General features: G+C 47.6%; 1 protein-coding gene across 1 annotated transcript in view; it reads right to left on the bottom strand.

The window, feature by feature from the left end:
• The window catches only part of Prkca (protein kinase C alpha), a 392,576-nt gene that overhangs the window by 18,261 nt on the left and 346,434 nt on the right, over nt 1-27,881 (bottom strand). Inside the window, exons 14-16 of the mRNA XM_076869171.2 lie at nt 9,742-9,822; nt 2,042-2,149; nt 64-204 (exon numbers count right to left, since the gene is read on the bottom strand). Of these exons, the coding sequence (XP_076725286.1) occupies nt 64-204; nt 2,042-2,149; nt 9,742-9,822 (330 nt within the window). The remainder of the gene's footprint in view (nt 1-63; nt 205-2,041; nt 2,150-9,741; nt 9,823-27,881) is intronic.

Raw genomic sequence — 27,881 nt, 5'->3', positions numbered from 1 at the left:
GGGTGGGTCACACCCTGACTTTGGGAGTTGGACCCCAGACATGGGCTGCTTTTCTGGACTCACCACTTTGGGCTTGAAGGGCGGCTGGATCTCCCTGTTCTCCAGCTTTTCCCAGTCGATCCTGCGGAAGAAGGCGTGCTCTCTCACGTCCCTCTCCCCCTCGGGCCCACAGCCCAGCCGCTTGGCTGGGTGCTTGGTCATCAGCTGCAGAGAAAAAGAGGAGGTGGGTGACAGTGGCTTCCCGGAGACGCACGTCCCTTTGACTGGCTCTGCCTCCCGCCCAGAGGTGCAGGTGCCTGGACAGTCCTGGAGGCTTACCACGGAGCACAGAGCTGTCGTTGGGTAAGTATGGCCTTCCTAGAGTGACAGTCGCAGTAAGGACAGGGGGAAGCAGTCTGGATCCATGGAAAGGGAATGAGAGGAATTCAAACAGGCCTCTTCGTGCAGTACCTGTCCTAGGCCTGCCGTTCTACATGTGTATTTGGTAAAAAGGGACACTGTCACCAGAACCGGTGTGCATGGAAACCAGCCGAGCACCACGCGGGATGCTGTGACGAGCCTCAGATGCCTCTTCAGGGCCTGGACCAAACCGGGATCCAAGACCCCTGGGTTAGAAAAATGCAGACCGTGGCAAGGAAGGCGACTATTGAATTTCAAGGTGCCTGTGGCAGAATGCAGGGGCAACGCTGACCCGAGCTCTTTGGGCAGGAGCGCGATCGCCCTGCGCTGGCACCTCTGCCACCTGCCCTGCCCTGGCACCTCTGCCACCTGCCCTGCCCTGGCACCTCTGCCACCTGCCCTGCCCGGGGAAGATGCACAGGATCAACACTTTGTGAGCGAGTGGATGAACCAGAGATGTTAAGAGTGTGTTGCATTCCTTCTCACTAAATCTGAAAATAATGCTGTGAACCCAACACTTGACCATTAGCCAAGCCCTGACCCAGGATTCCAGCCCCGGGCACTTCCTGATAGGGAGGAGCTCAAGTGTTCATCAGAACACAGGATCCAGGGGGTTCGTAGCTGGTCCCTTTGTAACAGCCTTAAGCCAAAGGGAAACAACCCAAGTGCCTCACAGGTGGGGGGAGGGTGAATAACTGCAGTGAGTCCACACAAAGACCAGGGCACGGACAGGGAAGCAGAACACAGGCTCACAGCAGTGTGGCCGCAGCTACAACCGAGAGCTGAGCCAAAAGCGCCATCCCCCTGCACATGGTGCAGGATCCCGTCTGCGCCAAGTTCAAGACCCACAAGGTGAAGCCGCACCGTGGTCAGGAGAGGGGACACTGGACCCCTCGGGGTGAGGAGCACCTGGAAAGTGGGGCAGGAGGGGCTTCCAGTGTTCTGTTTCTCAGCCTGGCTGTGCTTACATGGGTATATTCATTGTGACAGCTCGTGGATCTGTAGGCTGATGATTTGTGCCTGTTTCTGTAAGTTTGTCAAATCTCAAAAAAGAAAAGAAAGAGAGAGAGAGAAACAAAGCCAGGTATAGTGGCACACACCTAAATCCTAGCTACTCGGGAGGCTGAGGCAGGAGGACGGCAAGGTCAAGGCCAGCCTCGGCCACTTAGTAAGAGCCTGTCTCAATTAAACTAAATTAAAAAATAACTAAAGAGAGCTGGGATGTAGCTCAGTGGCAGTGTGTGCCTGGGTTCAGTCCCCAGTACTGAGGGGGTGGGGAGACAGAAAGAACTCGCTCATCCTGAGGGAGGCAAGAGAAGAGACCTAACGCTTTCCAAAGGCCTGCAGCGGATTCTGGCTACCCCCGACCTCATGGCTGTAAGAGCTGGACTGGAGGCAGAAGTACAATAGGGGGAGATGACACGGCTGAGCCCAGGAAGTGCCCAGGAAGTGTTGGGATTTGAGTTCCTTCTGTCCTCGACATGTCCCTCCATGCCCTGCATGTCACCAAGCCCTAGCCCTCGGTGGCCAACGGCAGGATGTGCCTGTGCTCTTGTTGGCATCTCCTACAGAAGCCTGGGAAAGGCACAGCCAGGTCTGTCCTCCTGGTCCATGGTCACTAAAGGGTCCCAAATCCACTTACCCCTTTGCAGATAGAGACGGCCTCTTTGGACAAGGACTTGGGATAGGAGACGTTGTGCTCCATGATCGACTGGAACAGCTCATCTTCATCCTCACCATCAAATGGAGGCTGTTCCGGAAGAGAAACATGGGCCAACACTCAGGAGAAGTGATTCATTCACACGGTGCCTGGAGATTCGGCTCGGCACAGAGAAACAGAGCAGGAGCCGGTGCGGCGCAGGCGGCAGAGTCAGCTCAGCTAACTTGGGGGTTTATTTGATTATCTTTAATTAGGCTGTCTGTCCTGTGTTTTTCATTTTTAACTCTGTCCCTTTAATTATCCTGCCCTGAGCAACCCCAAACAATCTGTAGTGAACATGTTTTTTGAGGAATGCTTTTAATGATTTGCAAACAAATTATAATTAATCCATTAATCTTGCAATTATGTGCTAAAAATCTAATTATGATCAAGTCAGATTACAGACGGCTTTGTGTGCAGAAGGTGAGAGGGTAGAGAATACCTCATATACCTTCAATGGGGCAGGAGACTTCAGAACAGGGCAAGGAGCGTGTCCCCTGACCCAGGAGCTCACCAAGGGGCCTCCCGACCCAACACGGAGCTGTCTGGGGGGCACGGGCACCCGCATGGTGGCAGCAATGGAGCTTAGCCTCCGAGGACACCTCTCCTGCCCGTTCTCCTGGGTTTACAATCCCACGCTGAGGAAGGTAGGTGACGTGGCCCCGGGCAACATTGTGGCTCGGAAGTTGGGCAGATCTGGGCCAGAACTCCAGCCCCACTGCTTCCCAGCTGGGTGGACAGGCAAGTGGCTTACCCGTTTCACAGTGGGGTTTTCTACGACAGGTTTCTGGGGAGTCTACAGCACCTGGCACTGTGTGCTGAACTAAGAGCAAAGGAAGGAAACCTGGCGGTGGTTGGTGAGGCCGCAGAGCCTCTTGGGAGAGGCTGGTAGACTTCTCCAGGAGCAGAGGCTGAGCCACCTGCCCTTGGAGCCTTTTCCTCCAGCACATCTGGGCTCCCATCCAACGATCTGTCACCCTGGCGGGCTGCACACAGCAGGAATGGGCTCATGGGAAATTCCTTCAGGATCCTCCTTGGCTCAGGTAACCTTGAGCTTAGCATAGAGAAGGCAGAGCCGGGGGCATCCCTGTAGAGAGCCCTGGCCAGGAGCTGAGTGCGGGTCAGGTCACAGGAGCCACGGACAGATGCTGGGTCATAAGGGTCTCTGCCTTTGGGGTCAGGTATGGGCAAATGAGAGGTGACTGGTGACACTTGATTGTGTTTTTGTCTAGAAATATAAATAAATAAGCCTCCTTTCCGGTTGTAAGTGCATGCTGTAGAGAATGTCTTATTTGGTGGAAACATGTAGGTGGGTGAGGAGAGCTGAAATTAAGCCTGCCTGTGAATTAGAGTGGGCAGGGGCAGCCTGCCATGGCATGCATGTTGCCACAGGAGGAGGGAACACAGCACCCAGGGGCCCACAAGCAGGCCAGATGGGCAGTCCAGCTGCAGGTGGCAACTTGTGCCAGCAGGGGTATGTGTCACCTCCGTCCCCAGAGGGCAGAGCAGGCCAGGCCAGGCCAGGGATGGGGGAGGGCTGTTCTTGGCCAAGAGCTGCAGTGATGGCCAGGTCTGTGGTTCTCGTCACTGCATCTTCTTGGCCTGATATCATGCGCCCTACTTTTTCTCAGGCCTCTCGTGATATCCACGTGACCCCTCACCTTCCCCAACACGTGGTCCAGAAGTGGCCAAGTTTTGGTGGAGATTTTCATAAATCAAACAAGGTGTGAGTTCTGCTCTGGGCTGTGAGCTGAACCCCTCCAGGAGCACGGAGCCCTGGGTGGGTGGGCACATGCTCTATGGTGTCAGTGGTCTCCTGTAGGTGAGTGGGGTGGGGACCCTGTTTCTGGATCACCAGTCCACATCTCACAACATGGCCCACTAGGGTCTCTGGTCAGGATCAGCTACATAATTTGCAGGTCTGGGACCCTTTATTTTAAAACTATGAAGAATTTCCAGATGGTGATGGCAAAGCATCCAACCAAACTCGCAGCTCTTCTGAGCTCAGGCTTGGTGTGGCTGCCCAGGTTGCACACCCATGGAGCTGGCAAGGGTGGTCAAGTGACAGAGGCACCAGCAAGATCCAACCAGCCCCCCTGGGGATGCTCAAGTCTCAGCAGCAGAAATGCCACACGGACAATCCCAGCCAAAGCCCTAAAGGAACAGCGCACAGAGACACGTGGGTGACCCTTCTCCAGGAACCCTCATGTTCGGTGCAGGGTCGACCCCGTCTGCTTAATTGCTTTGTGGCATGGGAACCCACTTTGCCAGGTGAGCTGTCCCCACCTATGCTAATTTCTGAAATGGAAGCTGCCGTGTGAGGAACTGGGTTCTGTCCACTGCGGGTCAAAGGAGAACACTTACCATCAAGCCTTCTCTGTCCCCTGTTAGGTCAGGTCACCCGAATCCTGACACCCTCCAAAGAGTCTACCCTAGGTCCTGGGTTAGAGGGCCCAGGCAGGAGACCTGCACTGACGTCCACATTTCAAAGCCCTAAGGCCTCCAGTAAAGAAAGCGGTTCAACTCAGTGTGAATCTTCAGTCTCAGCTGGAAGGATCCCCAGAGGCCCCTCAGGCTGGACATTCGCAGCAGGATTCCTAAACTAGAACCAAGCCAACATGCTTGGGATGGAGCCTCAAGACTCACCCTTGGTGGGTCCCCAAGGATTAGGGCTTTTCCTTCACCTTACCCCAGGTCATGCCTCTACCCCTCAAGTTCTTGGCCCACTGTGACTCTAAACTGGTGGTAAAACAGGGGCAGGATGGACTTGTGGGGCAGAGCGGCAATGATGTCACAGTAACACTGTCCTCTTGGGCTCTTTCTATATGTCCAGCACCTGAGGAGAGCTCTGTGGGCTCCCCTCACTGAATCCTGGGACCAGTCCTACCATGTGGGGACCAGAAGCCCCAAGGACAGGGGACATCACTGCCGTTTAGCTCTGTGCTTTGGCCAGGGCCACAGAGCTGCTGTGGAACAACTGGGATCCCAACACAGGTGTCCTGACTTCTGAGCCGGAGTCTCAGCCACCAGAAGCCCTGCCCTGCCCACACTGACCCAGGAGAATAAAGAGGGGGCTGACCCCAGGGCCTGAGACGTGTGAAGACTGCTCTTGGCGCCATTCAGTGGGATCCTATGATGAGTGCCCTTTTGTCCCTGGCTTGTTTCAGGGTGGTGGCTACTTGCATCTTAACCATGCCTTCCTGGTCAGTGAGGCCAGGCTAGGCTCTGCTGGGGCAACAGACACTTGGAATTTCTCCAAAACCCCAGACGACACATTTTATTTCTTGCCAATGTTGCATGCTGTCTGGGGTTGCCCAGGGCTCTGCTGACGCAGCCATTCCAGGCCCTGCCCTGATGGAGTGGCCGCCATCTTGGTCTGCATGGCAGAGACAGGAACAGGAGCTCTGTGCCTTCCGCCAGCACTCAGCGCCCTCCCAGGCACACTTCCACTCTGAGCTCCTTGGCCAGAACCATGCCTCCCTCAATCACTGGAGAGCCAGGAATGCACCCTACTGTGTGCCAGAGGGGGAGCGGACCAAAAATATTTCGTGTCTAGCAGTCATGGCCATTGCAATCAGAAAAGCTTCCTGGAGCTCTGCTTTAAGTTGAAATTATGTAAGATGAGGGGGAGGGGAAGTCCACGAAAGTAACATCTCCATTCTCCTAAATATTCAAAGTGCAACACCTTCCTGGACTCTTAGGCTTTCTTATATTATTTTCAAATCGTGATGCATAACCTGAAGTTCTTAGTTTTTTTTTTCACTGTTGCAAACACATCTTCTCTGTAGCCACCAGTGTTCCTGTTCAGAGTTGAGTGACATCCAGGCGACATGTCACAGACCAATTCATTTGTCCACGGGCACATTTACAACTGCTTCCAGCGCTGCGCTCTAATAACTAACGCTGCTATAAACACCTCCGTGCATATCATCTTTTTCTTCTCTGGATCGCCTCCTAAGAATGATATCCCGGATGTGGGATTGTACGCTGAAGGATGTGAACATGTTCCTGCTCTCGGTAAGTCCTCCAGGTCACCCCAGGAGCCTTCTGACAGGCAACAGCCTGCTCTCAGGCCTTGTGGTGGAAGGCAGGTCAATGGTGACAAGCTGCCATTATATTCCTTTTCTCTTCCTAATGCCAGCTACTTAGCCTGGGGACCATGTGGGAAAGTGTGCTGCCCAGATACTTTTTGAATGTGACCATTTTAGATTGCCTCTGTCCTCTCTTAGCCCATTCCCACGGTTCTTTTTTAACTTCTTTAAATCTGAACTTGGGGTTCCAAGCTAGGCTCCCTCCTAACAAGTCTGGGGTTTGTGTGAGTTTCCTGGATGGGCAGTGCCCCTCGCCCTACTTTAGAAATGTGTGATCTGTGAGTTTCAGACAGACAAGTGAGGGGTGACGGTTTTGCATGAAGGGATTCCTGAATCACTTCTTAGTAGTGGTGGTTGGAGCCCTTCCATATTTATTTGCAGATCCCTGAGGACCTGGGACGGGCGCTGGGCGAACACCCAGGGAACCATTTGGGCTGCAGTTCCAATTACTGAGATAAAATACCCATTATTGATGCATCAGGAATGAATATAGCGTAAGTAACTTGGGTAGAGAAGGACCTGCAGCGGAGAGGGCTGTCCCTTTACCACGAATGCTGTGAACACTGGGAGCAGCGGGGCGCTTGCTAGAGTGCTGGGCGGGCCCTGCTCATGCCCCTAAAGCAATCCTATTTGTCAAGCAACCCAGGAACTGAATAAAGACTGAGGCTGTTTATACTTAAAGGCCCCCTCGGCTGCTGACAATAAATAAACTAAATGAGAAGAAATTTGCAATAAACTATTTTTTCTGCTCATCTTCAGCCCTCTGTGGTGAAGGAGAACAAATTCAGACCACAGCCCTGCCAACAACTTCATCATGAATCTTCCTTTCCAATGGCTGCATCTATTCTCTTCGCCAGGTCTCTGAGGTTCCCGCAGGTCTGAGGTGCTGGGCGGCTATACCCGAGGAACCTTCGTCATCTTTTCTGGGCTGAATCACAAACCAGAAATTCACTTAAATTTGCATTGAGCACTCTGCAAGGAGGCTGATGGAGGGTCCCTGAACGCTACCCAGCGGGAGAGGTGAGGACTTGGAGAACAAAGGCTGTTATCTGCGCCTGCCTCTGCACCGAAGGCGAGATGATGTGTCATTTTTGCAAAAAAAAAAAAAAAAAAGAAAAAGAAAAAGAAAAAAAATCACCATTTTCAACAGAGATTATGAAGAACTTCAAGGGATGCGCACAAGGCAGGCTAATTATCTCTGAGTCTGGGAAGGGAAATAATGGAAACACGCCACAGGTTTACGGAACCACTAGGTGTGGGGAGCAAGAGCCCAGGGCTCTGCAGGAGGCGTGGGCCAGGCCAGGACCCCTTCAAAGGAGGACTTGGAGGCAGGCAGGACTTCAGTGTGTCCCCCAAAGGGGACCTCCTTCCGGGTGGGGTACTCCCTGAGTTCTCCCCTAGAAAATGAGACCCCAGGAAGGCCTGGAGAAGAAGCAGGCAGGCGTGGGACTGAGGGGTAGGGCTCGGCTGCAGGGCTGCGATCTGAACTCCCTCCTGTGGGCCAAGAGTTGACTCACGTTACGGCCCGTGGAGTGCCCTTGGCAGCCCGCCTAGGGTTCCGCTCTGCTGCTTCACTGGTCCTTTGCAAATGAGACTCTTAATGAAAGCAGGGTTTGTTTTCTGGGCTCAAAGGTCCAACGCTCAAATGGGATCAAGGATGGGAACTTGGCCTCTTGTGTCTTCGTGAACAGTGTGGCTCCTGGGAGACTGGTAATTCAGGGTCCAATTGTATTGTCCAAATTTTAGAGGAGAAGGAACTTCAGGTGCAGACGCTTGTATTTGTAGCCGCTGTCTCACGGACGGTGGTTATGTATGTATAACTGGCTTTTTTTTTTTTTTTTTTTTCTGTTCTCAGACACCAAGAAATTTGGCCTAAGAACAGGCTTTGATTGAGGGGGGAAATCTAAACAAATAAACAAGCCACTCTTTTGATGTCAATCAAGTCTTCACACCATTGAAAAAGAATGAGCAAATGTAGGCCTGTACCTTATATCTCTCAATATCTAAAGACTTTATCAGTATCTAAGAGATTTGAGACAAAATGACAGAGATATGGAGGAGATGTCAGTGGCTTTCCACCCCAGAGTGGCCTAGCAATGACCTCCTTGCTCACATACCAATGATTTCTTCTCCAACCTCAGCCTTCTGCTCCTGCTCTCACCACACTGGTGGCTTCCCTGCCTTTCAACACAGCCATACGCACTCCCACCTCAGGGCCTTTGCACTTGCTATTCTCGCTGCTGGAAAGCTCTTCCTCCAACCATGGTCTCACTTTCACTTCCTTTGGTCTATTCTAGCTGGAATTTCAACCTTTGCTCATACTTTATCTTCTTTTCCTGCCTCATTACTATTTCTCTTATCACCAACATACCACGTATGTTCTTCATCTAACTAGTCTATTGTCTGTCCTTCTCTAAACTGCACGCTGATGTAAGGATTGTTGTCTGTCTCATTCTCTGTCGTCACTGAACACACAGTAAGCATTTAGTCAATGAATAAATGAGTTCACAGACGCAGCATGTCAGAAGAGTCCCTCCCTCTCTCCCTCCTTCCTTCCTTCCCTCTTACTGCAGAGCTGGGTTCTAACCCAAGCCCTGTGCATGCCAAGCCAGTGCTGTACCACTGGGCTACAACCCCGTCCAGAAACAAAGACTTCTTTGGGGGCAGCTCCGTCACTCAGCCTATTTCTGCCCATTCTCTTGCTACAGGGAGTAATTCATAGCAATGCACAGGGGAGAATTCCCTGGAGGAATCTGAGGTCCTGTGAGTTGGTGGCACTCAGGGATAAAAGCAAGCTGGTCCTTGAGTGACCATGTGGGTCAGTGTCACCCCTACCCCCACCCCCAGTTCAAGGCCAAGAATGAGTGTGTTACCACTGAGATCTGGAGGTGGGCTGTTTCCAAAGCAGCCAGGGTGACTCACTCCAACCATATGACATGAAAGCCATCATATCAGAAAGTGTCACCTTAGGACAGAAAGCGTCACCTTAGGCGACACTGTGCGTGGTTCTCTGATACAAGCCACACCCCGAGAGAAGTCTCCTTGGCCTTTGCTAAACTGGACGTTCAACCTCGCTGGATCCGTGTGCAGACACTGTGGACTGCCAAGGGGGAGTCGGGGAGATGGGAGGAGCCATCAAATTCTTCCTCTTATTTACCCTTCCTCTTCCTTAAATAACCACACTAGTTACGCATGTGGGCCCCAGGGGGGCGATCTGTGCAGACAAGCTTGTGGGGAACCCTAACCTGACCCTTATGGGGAGATACTGGAAACTTACAGCGGCCGCTGCTGTCATCACCGTGCAGGGTGCTTTGGGCGTGATGGGAAGCCACACGGTCTGCACCCCAGGCTGCAGCTCTGCACTTGAGTCTTTGTTATCAGGAGATAGAAGATCATTTCCATGTGCACCCAACGCACTCTCAAGGGGGAGTTTCACTCGGATAGGGAAGTCAGACCCACACCAGGGCACTCCACTGTCAGGCCCTCCCTCAGTGCCCGGAGCTGAAGCGGTCACAGGGGACAAACAAACAGGAGGCCGTAGCTCCACGTTACCTGGCCAGCCAGCATTTCATACAGCAGCACACCATAGGCCCACCAGTCCACGGACTTCCCATACGGCTGGTAAGCGATTATCTGAGAACAAACACATCGGTTATTTTTGGTGGTAAATCACAGAGCCCCACGAGAGCAGGAAGTCAAGTGCAGAGGCATGGGTATACTCAGTCCATGCAGATGACGGGGGTAATCCCCATCTCTGATTTCCACACCAAGGGTCCTTCAAATGGGCCACATGCAGAACCCTGGCCCCATGATTCACTGCCCAAGCCCTGTTTTGGGGATTCCTCTCCCAAGTCCACGTGGAGATGCTGCAGCACCATCTCGAGGTAAATTAACAATCCTCGCTGGTGGAAAACGTAGGGACGCTGAGTTGGAATTAATTTTTGGAAAACAAGAGAGATGGTTCCGAGCTGGGGTCTGATACGTAAGACGATCAGACTCTGCAACTGGGCTTTGCTGAAAGTGACCAGATGAGGAGGAATATGAAGAGGAAGAATGAAGTGATACTGTGGTTTCCTTGTGTTGCATGTTGAGGTGCAAAGATGGGCAGGCAGCCCATTGAGTGATTCACGATCTAGAACATTTTTAAAGAGGCGAACAGTGTAATATTTGAAACTTTTTGACTCAAACCAACCAACTGTAAAAGAGAAATCTTGAGACAATTGAGAAAAATGAAGACGTGGTCTGCACATTAGGTGAGAGGTTCAGGGACTTGCTGACTTTGTTAGGTGGCGTGATTGCAGGGTGTCTAAATAAAAGTGTCCTTTTCTATTACAGATGAGTGTGTTTATGGGTGAAATGTGTGAGAAATGAAGTATTCATGGGTGACACGACATTTGAGATTTAAAAAAAATGCTTCAGTTAAAGATGTTCAGAGTGAGGAATGGACTAAATGAATTGGCAAAGTGTGGGCAGCGGTCAGTGTCGGGTCCACAGGCAGCTTCTTCTCCTCTTCCTCTACCTTGTGGGTCCCAGAATCTGCAGAGTAATTCTCTAACCACCCCTTGGGGGAAGGGAGTGATGCTGTTTTGAATTTCTAAGTGTGGTGTGACATTAAAACTCTGGCTTCATGACCTCTGAGGGAGGCCCTGTGTCTAAGCCCACGATATCCAGGCCCGGGAATCACGCCCAGGATTCAAAGTGAAGCTATACTAAAGGCGCTTGGCACAACCATCCTGCCGTATTATATATGACTTTGACTTTGAAATGTTCTAGGATATTTTTTTTAATGGCCCAGAATGTCTACTTATATGTCCTAGGACATTAGAAAACTTTCTGCTTGTCAGCCCTCCCCCATATATTTAATGCATTACTAATATTTACTGGGCTTTGCCCAAGTGTGCACACCAACAAGGGGGCACACGTTCGGACTTGGCAGTTTTGTAGCTTATCTTCTTGACAAGAGAGTGATAACTGTAGGAACTCATGAGGAGTCCTTAATTTCTTTTACTACCTTTGTTATTTTCTGTATCCTCTTTTCTGGAAACCTAGAATATAAACATGCACATGAAACCCACCAACATTAAAGTCTGTAATCTATTACTTGAAGATGATATATGTCATCCCCGTTTCCAGACAGGAAACTCTTGCATCAAAGGAGCTGCATATTTTTTCTAGTCTTTTGATACAATGGCAAACTGCCCTCTCAAACTAGTTGGGCTGAATTTAAATCCCTACCCAATGCTAGTTTCGTGTTCCCATTCATTAGGTAGAATCATTCTTTTATAAGATCATCTTATTTATTTTTTAATTTGCCAAGCCATGAAGGCTCATTCAGTAGAAAATAAAAGGGGAAAAAAATAAACCTCATATAGGAAACTAAAATTGCTTAGAGTCTCACTACCCATTAATAATGTTATTGTCACATAAAATCTTTCCATCTCTTTTCTAGGAATGGTACGTCTGTGTATGCATTTTCACAGATGAGGATTATGCCCATCTACTTATCTATCATCAGAGTTTGAAAAATAGACCACGAGTATCTCTGCAAAAACTCTGATTTTTTTCCTGTGGGACTAATTCCAATATATAGAATAGTTGGGTGAAAGTAACTGTTCTGGACCCCAAAGCAATACTTCTAGAACACATTTCCAGATTACTCGAGAGTGGAAGCACACATACAGTCCACCAGCAGTAACTGGTGCCGGTGTCCTGAATCCTCACCCACATTGGGTCCTGTCATTGTTTCCAAAATGGGCCCATTTGATGACTGAAAGTGAAATTTCAATGGTCTTCTTATTTTCATTTTGGTCACTTCACATTTTCACATGGGAATTAGCCACCTGCGTGTCTTTTCTTAGACTGCCTGTGTACTTTGCCCAATTTTCCATCATGATTGATTGCTTCATTCATTCATTCATTCTTTTGGAGAATATACTAGGGATAAAAATCTAAAAAGGACCATGTCCCTCCTCTCACTGAGATTATGTGGACACTTGTTTTTCTTACTGATGAACGAGAGCTCTTTATGTCTTAAGGACATCAACCCTCTGTTGTCTATTTTTACAAACAGTTTTGCAATTCATCATTTATTTGTGTTTTGTTTATAATATCTTTGGATCTTCAGAAATATGAGCTTTTTAATAGCAGAAACGCACAAGCTTTTCTAGTATACATTCAACCCCGAAGTAGTAGAAATTCCCAAACTGGTAAAATAATATTTAATATAATTTCTTCTAATTGTTTTATGGATTTACTTTTTTACATTTAGTAGTTTATTCTACCTGAAAATTGGAGCACGGTATGAATAAGATTTCCTCCCAAATGCTAACCTTTTATCCCCAGCTTAATTTAATGAATAATTCATCCTTTTAAAACTGGTTTGCAGAAATCACTTTCATCCCATAGTAAACAGCCAGCTCAGGCCTCTTCCTTTTCCCCTGGGGAGGCTCCCGTGAAGCCTTCCCCAGTCCACAGATAAAGCTCTTGTCCACTTCCCCTTCCACAGGACTGTGTCTGCACCTTTCCAACACTTCTCAGAATTGCAATGAATACCCAGTTATTTGTTGAAAGGCTCTACCCTGGTAGATGAAAAATACTCTGGAGGTAGGACCCATGTTGATCCCTGTAGCCCAGCATCTAGCAAATGCCTCAGTATAAACATGGTTCCAGAGATCACAGTATTTCCCCTCATGGGAGGGGTGCTTAGTTGGCACTACCTCCTTTGATTCTTCGATAACCCTACGGGGTGGATAATATATTCCTATCTTCCAAATAAAATAAACAAAACAAAACAAAAGCTGAGGCTAAGAAAAATTAAGGAAGCTGTTCGAGGGTACGCCCAAGTAGTAAGTCAGAGAGTAAGGTTTGGATTGAAGCCTTGCTGCTTGGGAATCTGCCCTACAGGGTTCAGCTGGATCACCTGATGAGAACACACCTCCTGATGGGTACCAGCCGGGCAGCCAGTCATGCCAGAACAAGTGAAAGCGAGCATCCCAGTACTGACATCTCCCCTACCCAAGTCTTTCCTGGAGTTAGCAACACTGAAACGGCGCTTTTCTAATTTCATCAGGAAGAAGACATTAACAGGGACTACCAGTGAGTCTTTGTGTCAGACACGTGGACAGCCGGGAGGCTTAGCTGATCTAGCCTGACACCATCTGCAATCACAAGCTAATCTGGTTTCTCTTTCCCCCACAGAACCCATGATAAAGGCTGGCTAAGCACAGAATGACTATGTAATCTCCCAACTGCCCAGATAAAAATTTTTTTGAAAACTCAAGGTTAATAAGCGTCAGGACCAGTGTGTAAATCTCCTGTTCCGGCATTCCACTTTTAAACATTATGTCCTATTTTTACGTGGGAGACACTAGCGTAGGCTTAGGAACTGTTTGTTTCGAGAATAAATGAAGGAGTGGATTAATGAATGGATAAGTGAATGAGGGGACAAATGGCCTTGCACACACTTGGATCTGTTCCCTGTCTTGACATCTGTTTCCACGGGAGCCCTCACTTTCCTGCACATACCTGACAGAAGTGGGGCCCTCCAGAAATACGTACGGCTGAGCGGATGTGAAGTGCTCCCAAGAATGGAGGCATTCCACCATCCACCACGGGAACCCTGCTCACCTTTCTGTCTCAGAAGGACTGGGGGAGGGATAATCCAATGAGTGAATGGGAATAGACTTCTCTTGAAAACTATAGGGTGCTATGAAAACATAAAGAACTACTAACATTTTGATCAAATTATAAACCCCTTCCCTTAATCTTCGTGGGAAATATATAATTAGTCCAACTGTTTTGAAGAGAACTTGAATCAAAGGATTAAGGAGTCCAACTTCCTCCTCCTCCTTCCCCTTCACCAGGGATCGAACCCAAGGGTGCTTAACCACTGAGCCACATCTCCAGCCCTTTTTTAATATTTTATTTTGAGTCAGGGACTTGCTAAGATGCACTCAGTTGCTGAAGCTGCCTTTGAACTGGCGAGCCTTCTGCCTCAGCCTTCCAAGCAGCTAGGATTACAGGCATGTAACCCACTATGCCCAGCCCCAACTTTTTCCTTTAAAGTATCACAGGTCCCAATGTCTCAGCTAGTGCTGTTCTCTAGAAGGATACTCTAAGAGAAATGTGACCAGGTTCCATAAACACAATTCTTGTCTCACACAACCAACTCTGTGCAGTCTTTGCAGATCTGCATCTGACTTATGCAATCAAAGAAAGATACATCTGTGGTTCCAGGTAGGACATGTGGCTTTCCCCTGGCCAACTCTTTGCAGAGAGAAAAAACTGCAATAGGCAGTATGATTCTCAAGATGTTCCTGGGAGAAAATAAAGTTGAAGAAGAAAGCTGTGGTGGGGGGCACTTCATTCAGTGGTTAGCTGTTAAAATACTTCTCCAACAAATCCATCCAAAGTGAAATATTAACCACAGGAAAATTAAGATCGGGGGTATAATGGTCACTTGGAAGGGTCTATTTTAAATGAACTGAGTTCTGTGTTCCTCGATACCTCAGTATAAAAAGGATCAAGACTGATATATATGTGGGATTCCTACCTCAAGACAACACAAATAAAGCCATTCCTTGAGATTATTGGCAGCATGAGGTTTGCTTGTTCATTCTCCAATTAGTACAAGTTTCGTACACTTAATCTGCACCTGTGAGCAAAGAAAAGAATCCACCCAAAATGGCTTGGATAAATCCTGAAAATTTTTGCTCATCTCCAATCCAGTGGGGTGGAAAATTTCACTTCAATTCCAGAGATACAGAACCTAGGCTCATGGCAAGGCTAAGCCTAGGCCAATCCTAAAAACGAGTAGGTGGAAAGAGTTTGAAGAAATCGGCTATTGTATTAGTAAGTCAGGAGATAACTTAGAATCGAGGGACCAAACCCAGCATCAGGTAGAACCCACCAAACAGTCCAGGTACTCCCCTGTGCTTCCCAGCCTTCTTTGCTTTGGGGTCATGGAACTACTCCTGGCCAATGGATGGTGAGAGGAAGTGATGATTCACTTCCAGGTCAAGGCAGTTAATCGCCCACCTGCTCCTGACCCTGGAATTCTGGACACCATGTGTTCTAGATGGCTTAGCTGTGAGATGGAGGAGGGCCGCCTGACCTGCACCACCCTAAGCGTGAGCAGGAGTAAATAAATATTCATGGTGCGAAGCCACTGAGATTTCAGGGGTCACTGTGGCAATGAGAGTTGCTCACTTGATAATAAAGCTTCTTCCATGTAAGCAAATCTCAAGATCTCAGCTTTTCTACAAACTGACTCGACCAAGGAGAAGAGCAGCAGGAGTTGTCTTTGAAAGATAAAGTTCACCTGCTGAGCACCTGATATGAGAGATGCTCTACACCCTTTTTCTCACGTCATCTGATGGGGCAGAAATTATTGCTATTTCCATTGTGTAAGTGAGAATGGCTGAGGTTCATGCGGCCCAGGGAGCTGTCCAAGGCCATTCAGCTAGGAGGTGGTGCTCTGCATGTTAGCGTACTTGTGTTAAAGACACACTTTATGGCTTCCAAATACAATCCCTTTAGGATTAATAAAATATTAATCAAAAGGGTTTGGAGATTAATGTGAAGAGATTTGAAACCATCATTTCAGTTGTTATAATTAACTACATTTCAATGAACTTTATTCTTGGAACCACATGAAAGCCAGTGCCTGCGATCTCTATTGTTTGGTGTCCCAGAGTGTTTTAGTTTTGATATATGCAGGGTTGGGCACCAGGGCTGCCATGGGAACTGTCAGGAAGAGTACAGGGCGGGGGGCTGGGGAGGCGGGGCTCTGCTTCATTCCATATTCTATATTCTGCAAAAATCTGAGCAGTCTCACCAACTGTGCGCCTGGGTGGTGGAAACCATGCTCAAGTTTGGAAAGCTCAGAAGGCAAGGGCAGGGAGCTCTCTTTCTGGTTAGAGTGAGTCACAAATCCTAAAGGCCAGGGCCACCTGAAGAGCCTCCCCACCCCACCCCTGGGACTCCAATGTGGCTTTGACTTGCTCCTCATGCTCTCTCTCTACGGCATTAACACCCATGGCGCCTGTGGATGCCACCCTCTCCTTTCTCCAAGACATAAAAGCAGCATGCCCAGGGCCAATGGCTCTTTCCCCAGTGACTGCCCTGATCAGCCCCATCGAACCTTGCTCAGCCCCTGGAGTGAGACTGCAATGTCACCTTGAGCACCAAAGTGCTTTCAACAGTAATCACAGGACAGCATTTAGAATCCAGCTGGAGCATTTCTTCCCAGAGGAGTTCACAGTCTATCACTCTGGCTTTGCACACCAGATGAAACGGGAGGTCCCAGAGACCTGACGTCTAGGGCGCAGGGTGCCACCACACCCTGGCATGTCCCTTGTTACAGTAAAGCTTATCTTTCCCTCAGTGATCAGCTACTACAAATAAATAAGTCTAACTGAGCAAAACCTCAGGGAAAAAGGAAAACGGTACCAGAAAGCCCCACTTGAAGACAAATGTTCAGCAACACATGATTTAGGATGCTGGTCTTACTGTCCTTTTTGAGCTCCCCAGAGTCACCCGGTCCATTATAGAGACCATGAGCCACATGCGATTAGAAAGCATTTGAAATCCATTTAGTCCACATTGGGATGTGCTTTCAGGATAAAATACTTATCAGTACATATCAGATTTTGAAGACCGTATACAAAATGCAAAATGGCTCATTAATAAGTTTTTATTTAATTTTTTAGACATATTGGGTTAAATTTTCTAAAACCATGGCTGCTAAATGCAGTTGTGGCTTGCATTCTGATCGGGCAGTGCTGGTCTAGACCCTCTGAGTTTCACCAACCCACAACCTGCTCTGGTTCTCCGGCTCTCAGCCTCTCATTGACCTGGGGAGCCACCAGCTTTGGGCTGAGGATTCAGAGAGCACAGGAGAGTTCATGAGATTCTCTTGGGTCTGTCCCCAGTAGGGATGGGTGCAGGTGTCTTTGGCCCTTGTGGGACATTGGGGGTTTGCAGCAAAGCCCAGGCCACGTGATATCCTGAAGCCCCAGGCCAGGGGCTGCCATGGCAATGGGCTTCCCACCGTGGAGCGACGGACAAAGAGAAGGGGCAGGCTTGGCAAGACGGCTCAGAGTTGGCGGCCTTCCCCGTAGCACATGGGAGGTTGAACTTTGGCTTCGAAGACAGACCTCCGACAGGGCCACTGTCATCTAGCTTTAGTGCTATTTGTCATCACGATCATTATTATTAAACTTACATGAGCCAATTGCTCAGGGCGAATGTCAGGATATGACAAATGGCTGCCTGTTTTGTAAAAATGAGGCATGAAGGAGCTTTCTTCCAGCCTGGGCAAAGGACCAGGGCATGAAAGGGACCGGGGGCAGCCTCTCATCTCCCACTAGGCCAAGGGCCCACAGCTGCTGGATGGCCTCGGCTCCAAGGCCACCCAGCCTTCACCCTCTGCCAGGCCACACACTCCAAGGCCTCCCAGGGAGGCTGGGGCTTCAGAACCTTTCTGCCCTCTGACAGCTCAGGCCTGGGGAGCCTGGGGGACAGCACGGGGGGGTCTTAGATGCCACTGGCAATAACCACAACTGTGACCAACATGGCTGTCATCGGCACTCACCAGAGGCCGGGGTCTTTTAATTCTTTCCAGGCCCTCTTCAAAGGTGAGGGAATGGGGTGAGACAGCAAGCAGCTTGCTCCAGATCATAAGGCTACTAAGTGACGGGGCTGGGACTTTCCTACACTGAGAGCCTTGACCCCGTGTGGGTCCCTGGCAGGAGCTGGCCTGGGGAAGGTGACTCTTGCTGAAGCCACCAGGAGGCCAGCCCCACATCAGAACTTGCTCTGAAGGCTCTGCCTTGAAGGCCCGTGAGAGACCATCGGGTGAGCCTGACAGGTCCCTGCTGGCCCTCCTCCACTGGACTCCACGCTTTGTTTCATGTTCTACTTGAAACCACAAACGCTGTCATTACAGAATCATGGCCTCGTTCAAGTCGTTTTACTCTCAGGGAAACAAAGAACATTCCCTCCTTTTCTCAGAAAGAATAACATTTTATTTTGAAGGAAAAATTACAGTTGTTCTGAAAAACATCAGAAATTCTCAAGGATGGAACACAGGACCCAAGAGGCGCTCTTTGTGTGCATGGTCAAAACCACCGTCTGGCACGTCTGAATGGCACCATTTGGGAAGAAGGAGGGTGGACCTGTGTCCTGGGTGTTCTGTTTGGACAGCTGGGAACCTGAGCTCAGGAACGTGGGCCACGCACTTCTGCATCCCTTGCTGGGACTCCCCCCAGCCCGCCCCAGCAGAGGCAGACACTAGAAGGTCATGTTGGAGGAACAAGTGGATCCACTCCAACCACACTCCACAGACACCACCTACCGCTCAAGGGCAAAATCGAAAGGGCCCTTGGGGTTGCTGGGCTGCTAAGGATGGAGGGGACCTCAGCGTTTTGCAAAGGAGCCTGAGGTTCAGAGTGGCAAAGTGGCTTGCTTGACGTTACTGGGTCGAACAGTGGCAAGACTGGGAAAAGACCGGCCTCAGGCTCCCTGGACTGCGTCCCCTTCCACAGCATCAGGCCTGAGACCAGAGTGTGACACACAGAAAGCCCTGCAGAAGGGTGGAGGTCAGGTACCTGCAACTCTCAGCCAAGATGCTTCTGAACAAACTCCACTGGGGTGGCATATCCAAGCCCAGAACATCCACAGGAAGCGCACTGGTGAGAGCCCTGAACCCAACTACAGGAGGTCAACTCTGCCCCTTAGGAGCTCTGTGTCCTTGGGGGAGCTGCTTAACCTCTCTGAGCTTCCATTTACTCAGCTGTGATACTGGACTTTCAGTTCTCAGGGTGGTGAGGGATGAAATGGCATTGTGTATATGAAAAGGTGCAGGTGAGTGGGCTATACATATATATAACTCACGCAGAAATAAGAGTCAGCCCCAGGCAAGGCAGGCAGGAGAAAGTTCTCAAGACAATAAACCAACCCTGGCTTCCAGGAGGCTAGAGAAAACATTTTGGTGTGAGAAGTAATGTTAAAAATATGTATCAAATGTCTACAATGATTTTTCTGGTGCCTGGAAAGTCCCAACAAAGCAAACACTAGCCTGCTCTATGCCAGACACTGGATGGGGAACAGATTTTAAAAAATTGCCTCCTCATGCAATTAAATTGATTTTTAGCAGAGAAGCAAAACTTGAGGATTCACTCTTTTCTCATGGTGTTAGAATATCCTGCCTCTCCCTCCGTCACTGGCTCTCACTGTTCACGGTTGACTTTTTATTTCTGTGGCCTGGTTGGTACCCCAAGACGCGAGACACTGGGGATTCCACATCAAATTAGAGGGACAGATGTGACATGGAAAAATACGCAAAAACCTGCTCTCTAAGATCAAGGATCCTAGTATATCATGTGAGAAATATCTGTAATATTTGAAATCTTTGGGGAAAAATGTGTTATATAAGAATAAAGACTATTACCAAAGATGAAAAGCTTGGGAAGTCTGGAGTCCAAACCACATATTTTCTATTTAGACAAAAATTATGGCTTTACTGAGGATTGGCAATAATAGAAAATGATGTCTCTACTGGTAATAAATAAAAGTGCTTTAAGTGCTGGGCTTGGTGATGCATGCCTATAATCCTATGATTTAGGAGGCTGAGACAGGAGAATCACCGGTTAGAGGCCAGCCTCAGCAACTTAGTGAGACACTATCTCAAAATTTTTAAAAAAACTAAAAAAATAAAATAAAATAAAAAGGACGGGGGATGTAGTTCAGTGGTTTAACTCTCAATAAAGAAAAAAAGAAAAAAAAAAAGGTGCTGTAAGTATTCACAGTAGCTACCTCTTCTCCCTCCTTCTTGATTATTTACTTTGCACCATGAGAATGGAGAGCAATCATCAGGCTACCCAAGGCTGCTCCCCGAAAAGATCAGAAGTGGATCAAATGGCACAAAGAATTATTAATGCTGGCTTCAACTAGCAATTAATTCTTTTTATACACCATTGGGGTCTATTTGCTAATATTCTGTTGCAGGTTTTTTGCATGGTCTGTCATTGTCTTATAAGGTCTTTGGTTTTGCTATGAGGGTAACACTGGTTTCTTAGGGTGAGCTAGAACGTATTCCATCTGCTTTGTCTTCTAGAGCATGCTGTAGGAGATTGGTGTAATTTCTTCCTTAACTGTTTGGTAGGATTCACCAGTGAACCCATCTGGGCCTGGTGCCTTCTGTTTTAGGAAGTTACTAATTACTGATGTGATTTTCAAAACACGCCAGGCATGGTGGCACATGCTTATAAACCCAGCAACTTGGGAGCTGAGGCAGAATAGCAAGTTTAAAGCTAGCCAGAGCAACTTACAGGGACCCTAAGCAACTCAGAGAGACCCTGTCTCAAAATAAAAAAATAAAAAGGGTTTAGTGGTTAAGGGGCCCTAGGTTCAATCCCTAATACCCCCCCCCAAAAAAAAAGGAAAAAAGAAAAAGAAAAAAACCCCAAACTAAACCTAAACCAGACATAGGTGACTTTAGATGGTCCATTTCTTTCTGGGTGAAGTTTTGGTGGATTGTGTCTTTTGAGGAATTGGTCCATTTCATCCAGGTGATCAAATTTGGGCTCAGAGTTGTTCACGGTTCTTGTTTATTTTCCTTTCATGTCCACGGGATTGGTAGTGATGGCCTCTCTTCCATTTCCGAATGTTCGTAGTTTCTTTTTTTCTTTGTTGGGTTGATAAGAGGCTTATCACTTTTATGGATCTTTTTATTTAAAGTTTTAGTTTTTGCCGATTTTCTCCACTGATTTTGTGTTTCATTTCATTGATTTCTACACTATTTTAAAAAAATATTTCTCTTCTGCTTACTTTGAACTTAACTAGCTCATATTTTTGTGGTTCCCAGTGTGGGAGCTTAGAGAGTTGATTTTAGATCTTGTCTGTTTTGCATACAACCTTAGAAATTTCCAAGCACTGCTTTCACTGGTTCCTGTGACACTGGATAGGTTGTGCTTTCAATTTCATTTATTTCAAAATATTTTTAACTTTTTCTTGAGATTTCTTTGACTCAAGCATTATTTAGAAGTATGTTGTTTACTCTTCAAATATTTGGGGATTTTCCAGTTATTGCTCTATTATTGATTTTAAGCTTAATTCTTCTGTGGTCGGAGAGCAGACACTGTATGATTCCCAGCCTTTTAAATTTGTTAGAGTGTGTTTTACGGTCCAGAGTGAGGTCCGCATCTTGTTCCATGGGAGCTTGAGAAGGTTGCTCAGGCTATTGCTGGATAAAGCAGTCTGCAGACATCTACTATATCCAGTGACTGACAATGATGTTGAGTTCAACCATGTGCTCACTTTCTCCCTGCTGGATCTAACAGAGGAGTGCTCCAACTCTAATAGTGGATTCATCTATTTCTCCTTGCAGCTTAATCAGTTTTTGCCTACTTATTTTGACACTCTGTTGTTAGGTGCATACAGGATTGTTATGTCTTCTTAAAGAATGATCCCTTAATCAGTAAGTAAAAGTTAACCCGACAACTTTCCTTGCTCTGAAGTTAATTCTGAAAATTAACATAGCGATTTCTGCTTTCTTTTGATTAGTGCTAGTGTATCTTTCTGTATCCATTTACTTATGATCTACACATGTCGCTATCGTTAAAATGGGTTTCTTATAAATAAAATACTTTGCACCATTAGGTTTTGGTTTTTTGATCCTCTCTGACAACCTCTGTCTTTTGATTGGTGCATTTGGATCACTGATATTCAAAGTGATTATTGATTCAGTTGATCATGTGTATTGATTTTTTTGCTGCCTTTGTTCTTTGTTTCTGTTTTTTCTCCTATTCTTTTTACGCCTCTTGTGGTTTTGAGTATTCTATTCTCTCTCCTCTCTCAGCAAGTGACACTACTTTTTTTTTTTTTTTTTTAGTGGTTGCCCTAGATTTTGCAGTACACATTCACAATGAATCCAAGTTCATTTAAAAAATGACACTATACCAGTTCGTGGGGTCTGCATGTGTATAAAGAATCCATTACTAATGTAATGTTGGACAACTGGTATCTGTTAGATCAATTAAGAAAGGAGAAATAAAAATTTTTATTTTATGTTCCCTTCTCTTCCCCTGAATCTCTTTTCTCTGTGTAGGTTCACGTTTCTGACCTGTATCATTTTCGTTCTCTAAAGAACCTCTCTTAACATTTCTTGCAAGGCAGGTCTATTGGTAATAAATTCCCTCCATGTAAAGTCTTTATTTTTCTTCTGAAGGATGTTTTTCAGGGTATAGAATTTGACATTGGTATTCCCCCCCAAACACTTTAAATATTGCACCCCATCCTCTTGGCTTCCTGCCTTTGCTTTTCTTAGGTAAGGTGTCCCCCCTCTGGCTTCTTGCAGGACTCTTTGTTTGATTTCCTGCAGTTGGGGTAGGGTGTGTTTCGCTGGTTTGTTGCATGGATGCTGCTTGATCTCCTCTGGGCTTCCCAGTTCTGTGGTTTGGTATTTGACATTAATTTGGGGGAAATTCTCAGTTATTCTTGCTTCTTCTGATCTTCCCATTACATGTATATTTTAACAGTTGTTCTTGGATATTTTGTCCAATTTCTTCAGTCTTTTTTCTCTTTGATTTCGTTTTGAAAGCTTTTTCTTTTTTGTTTATAGGAACGAAGGTGATTTTTAATAAGGATACCAAAAAAGTCAAGACGGGAAGACAAATTTGGGACAACCAAGGTGGATTTAATTATTCATATGAGGAGGAAAAACAAAGACCTTGTCTGCATTCATCAGTACAAGTCCACTGCAAGTTAGGGGAGTAGAAATAATGAATTTGGGGATTTTGAACATTATTTGAAGAAATTTAAGAAAAAAGGATTAAACTTTTTTTAAAATAATTGAGTTACTTAAAATGAAACAAATCCCTTAAAGCAGTGTAGTGTGGTTTTTTTTATTTTTCTGAGAAAGAATTATATGATTTCATTGTTCTCTGAAGGTAACAATAATATATGCTATATATCTGGGTTTTGAACGCGCTTTTCAAAAATATATATTTTTCAATAACGTTCTATTCAATTAAATAATACATTCCCCCTCAGAGCCACTCCATTTCCACCATCCCTTTGTTATTAAACCAGTCAATTCCTTGATTTTCAAAATATATGAGACTCATAGAACATGAGCTTCCAGAAAAATCCTAGTAGCAAGAACACCACAAAAGCTGAGACGAAATCTGATTTCGTGGCCACGTACGAACGAAGTCCAGTTATTTTTCTGTTGTCACGTAGAGTTTTAAATGTCTCCATCGTGACAGTGCTTTCCGGAGCAATGTGGGAACCCTCCTCTGCCCCATGCTCCCATCAGGATGTGCCACCCTCTCCAAAGTCCCAGACCAATGGGACCACCAGAACTTGGACTTGAACCTTCAGAGCCAGGAGCCAAAAATCAACCTCTATTTACTGTCAGCCTGTATCTCCTCATCATGATAGAAAGCTCAGACATCATCCAAGGCATAGTTCTTCCAAGATGGCTTAAGGAACATCTTGTTCTTCTTGTTCTGCAAATGTTCAGGTGCCTAGGAGACATTCTGTTGCTCTTAAAAGACCATTCTGGGATGTCACCAATGACGGTGAGGTAGCTGCCACTGTGGACAGGGTGCTAGTGGCCTATGAACCTAATGACCCCAGCAGGTAGATAGCTCTAGTCCTGGGGTCTGGGGCGCCCCCCGGGGCTGTGGCTGGCATCTCCCTAACAACAAGCTGGTCTTTATCATCCCCCTAGGAGGGCCAGGCAGATACTCCTGGGGGCTCAGCCCCATCCCTCCACCACCGTCCAGCCTCTCCATGCTGACCCCTCTCACAGCCCAAATTCTGAAGTGGTCTCCCTGACCCTTTAGTGGCAGCTTAACCGAAAAAAAGGGATGTCCCACAAGATCCAGAGTACAGCACTTGGCAAATAAACCCGATAGATGGAAAAAAAAACAGAACAAAAAAACCTTCTGCTGAGATTTTACTATACTATTGTAAAATTTTAAGATAATTTTTGTCTCAATGTCAACTTTTTTCACTGAATAAAAGTTTAACTGGGTCAAAAATCACCGATTTGAAAATCAAACAAAACAAAACAAAAAACCAAACCAAACCAAAAAAAAAAAAAAAAAATTCTGGAAGCCAAAATCCCAAGATCAGGTGCCAGGATTGCTAAGTACTGGTGAGGGTCGCTTTTCTGATGACTCCAAGAAGAGTTGGTGCCACCCCCCAGTACACGGGGCACCTCACTGTAAGAATGTCAGATGCTGGGGTTCAGATGTCTCCTTGACTCTGGGCCAGGGACCCAGGTGTGTGCCGGCTTTTTGCAAACCCCAGGACTCCTGGCTCAGGTGTAATGAGGCAGTTACAAAGGAGGTGCCACTGGCCTGATTCTGAAGGAGCACCAGCAGAATTTTGAATAAGGTGCCAGGTTTTCATTTGGCAGAAAGATGCCGGCACCCACGTGGTGATTCTCTGAGACAGGAATGTGTCCTGGGCAGGCACGATTTTCCATGATCCTCAGATGGGGCATGCACAGTACTGATGTGGTGGGGAGAAGGTATTCCTGTTTCCAGTCTTTGTGTAATTCTTCTAGGTAAGCTCTCCCGTGGGGCTAACCTCTTTCTAGCTCTTCTTCTGCTGATGGAGGCAGAGAAGTCAGGGAAGCAATAAGGAACTGACTAGTTTTGGGAAAACACCATTCTATTTGACTTGGGTCACCCAACTTCTTCAGCACCCTGTCCAACTGACCACTACAGTCCCTTCTTAAGTCAGGAGAAACCAAACACCTCTTTGGATTCTGTTTCTTCTCCCAACCTCACATTTTCAGGAACCTTCTTGATAGTGGGATCAGATTTTCTTCAAATCTACCCCTTGAACATAGCTTTTAAGCCAGCATGGTGCTAGGCACGACCCCCATTACTACTGGGGAAATTGAGGCACAGCAAGCTCAAGGGAAGTGACCATTCTCATAGCAGGAATGAGCAGGTGGAACTAGCATCCACCTGGCTCTTGCGTTTCCACCTCTCCTGGTCCCCACTCTGTAAACAGAGCTGTGAATGGGGCAAGGTCATCTGAAATACTGCCCTTGACCTTTGGGATCTTTGCTTACTCCTCCTTCCTGTTCTGTTCGGGTAGAGTGAAAACAATATTGATTATAAATATATAAATTACATCTTGCTTCATGACATAATCTACTTGGCCCAAACTCAGAACACCACACTGGCTAGGATGGGGCCATGTCTAAAATTTGGGATGGGGGCGGGGGGGAGCTGGAGCAAGAGTAACTGAGACCCATGCACCATATGTCTAAATATAAATGTTATAAATCAAGTTGACAAAACGTTAAATGCAGTATGTTCTCTCCTACCACCCTGACAAATGCACCTTCCTTTGCTAGTTGGCTGGGATTGCCCTAACAAGATGCCACAGACGAGGTGGCTTAATCAACAGAAATGTACTTCCTTCTCAGCTCTGGTGGCTGGAAGTTCAGATCAAAGTGTCAGCAGGGCCGATTTCTGGTGAGGCCTCTCTTCCTGGCTTATAGACAGCTCCCTTCTCCCTGTGTCCCCACATGGTCTTTCCTCTGTCCCTTCCTCTTTGTGGTCCAATTTTACCTTAATGACCTCTTTAAAGAGCCCGTCTCTTGCTGCTGGATTTGCGGCTTTTTCTTCCCCACTGGAGCTGCTCTTCTAAGAACTTAGAGTGACATTTGTCAGATGGGGATAATCAGAGAGCCTTTCTCTAAGGCAGGCTTTGAGGACTGAGTTTTGCCTGTAATGAGCTTGGCCTGCTTTGGAGGCAGCGCCCTGCAGTTGGAGCTTCAACATCCGGATTGAGGGGAGCACACAATTTGGTCCTTACCACTTCCTGATGACCTGGACGGCCACATTTGACTTTGGCATCCATGGACCCCCGAGACTCCACTCTAGTGGGTAAAAAAGACTGCAGTGGACTTTTGGCAAGAACGGTTGTTCTTTCTTGCCTCTTGGCAAAATCTGAAATTTATGAAAAGCCTAAAATATTTTCTAGCCAGCCCTTAGCAGAGAAGTTTGTTGACCCCCTGCCCTAAAACGCAGGGAAGGAACCCCCCCTTGCCTAAATCCTCATCACCTTTACCTACAGAATGTGGTGGGAGTAATGCAGCTAAGTTCCAGTTGGAGCCTCGAGGAGCCTCATGGCTTCTATTTTTGTCCTCTTAGAAGCCAACTGACACATCAAGAGCTCAGGATACACTGAGTGACAAGTGACTGCATGGAATGAAAGACCTGGTGCCCTGACCAACCGCCAACTGCCAACCACCAGCGGCCATCTTGGCTCCTCAGCACCAGCAGAGCAGAGCTCCTATGGCCGACACTCTGCAGCTGCCAGGAGCGGTGGCTGCCGTCCTACCCGCAGCATCACAGCCTTAACACGATTGGTATTTTAAACCTTTCACTCTTGGGAGGTTACTCAGCCCCAGATAATGGAAAGAACTGTCAAGTAACAGGTGAGAGAGTGCTCCCTGTGGGGCAGGCCAAGCCTGTCTGGGCAGAACTCACCCCAGCCCCAAAGCTGCACTTTGAAGAAGATACTATGATTGTACCCTTATTATGGATGCCACTCCAAGTTCTTAAAAGAGCAGAGCTACAGCCAGAGTGTATCAGACCACGATTCAAGTCTTTCCTGGAGGGGAGATTGCTAAGACTGCACCGGCTCCAACAGAGCAGAGATGGACTGGTCCTGAGCAGGTGCATGGCCCTCTCGCCTCTCTCCAAGGGTCCTCAGGCTTCGCCCAGCAGCCCTTGCCTCTGGTCTCCTTCCTGGGGATGGCCCAGTGCTGGGGAAAAGCCAGCAGGACTCACAGTGAGAAACCCACCCTAGGGCCTGCCTCAGGCTGTCTGCTGACCCCGGGAGCTGTCAGAACGTTCCCTGTGCCTCAGGACCAGACAACCGCTTGTCAGTCAAGCGATGAACTCAGAGTTAAGAAAACACCTCGTGCCTTTAAGAGCTTTCTTATCAGCTGGAATAAAAGATTTTCCAGAGCTGGTGGGGGGTCTCCTGAGATGTCTTGGGTAACAGGGAATAAGTGACACCCATGGCATTGGGGCAACAGGGCTACCCTTGGAGGCTGGTGGACCAGGGTCCTGGCCTCACCACTTGCTGTCTGATGGCTTGGGCAGAGCACCTGTCCTGTCCAAGTCTCCCTCTGCTTGGACTCAAAACAGGGATAATACAACTTGCCTCAGAGGCCACTGCGAGAATTAAAGGGGAGAACAGGTACCCGTGCATGGTTCATGCTGGCAAATGACAAACACTGGCGATCTCTCTCCAGAGACCCACCTCCTCCCCGCCACCGCCCTGGCAATTTTACAAAGAAAGGGGAAATAAAGCTCAGAAATCCCCAGCTCATTTTTATAGGATTAAAAAAATATTCCTAAATGAAGGGCCCATTCACGCAGGCCACAGAATATTGCGAGAAAAAAATGAACTAGAGCATTATCGGGGGGCGGGGGTGTCCTGAGGCCAAGTAGCAGGCCTAGGCGAGCCCCCAGCTGGCTGGAAGGGGGAGGCATGCCCTGTGGCATCTGAGCAGGAACCTGTGCTGTAGTCCCCCCTCCCAGGGCAACAGCCACTGCAGGGGGAGAGACGGGTGCAAAGCCCAGGTCTCCTTGGATTGGGACCTTGGGAAACATTAACACATCTCTCAGCACCTCCATTTAGTCATCTGG

Source organism: Callospermophilus lateralis, chromosome 11, assembly GCF_048772815.1.
Source record: "Callospermophilus lateralis isolate mCalLat2 chromosome 11, mCalLat2.hap1, whole genome shotgun sequence".
Classification (NCBI taxonomy): Eukaryota; Metazoa; Chordata; class Mammalia; order Rodentia; family Sciuridae; genus Callospermophilus; species Callospermophilus lateralis.
Note: the sequence above shows the minus strand (reverse complement) of the source record. Positions and strands in the feature narration are given on the sequence as shown.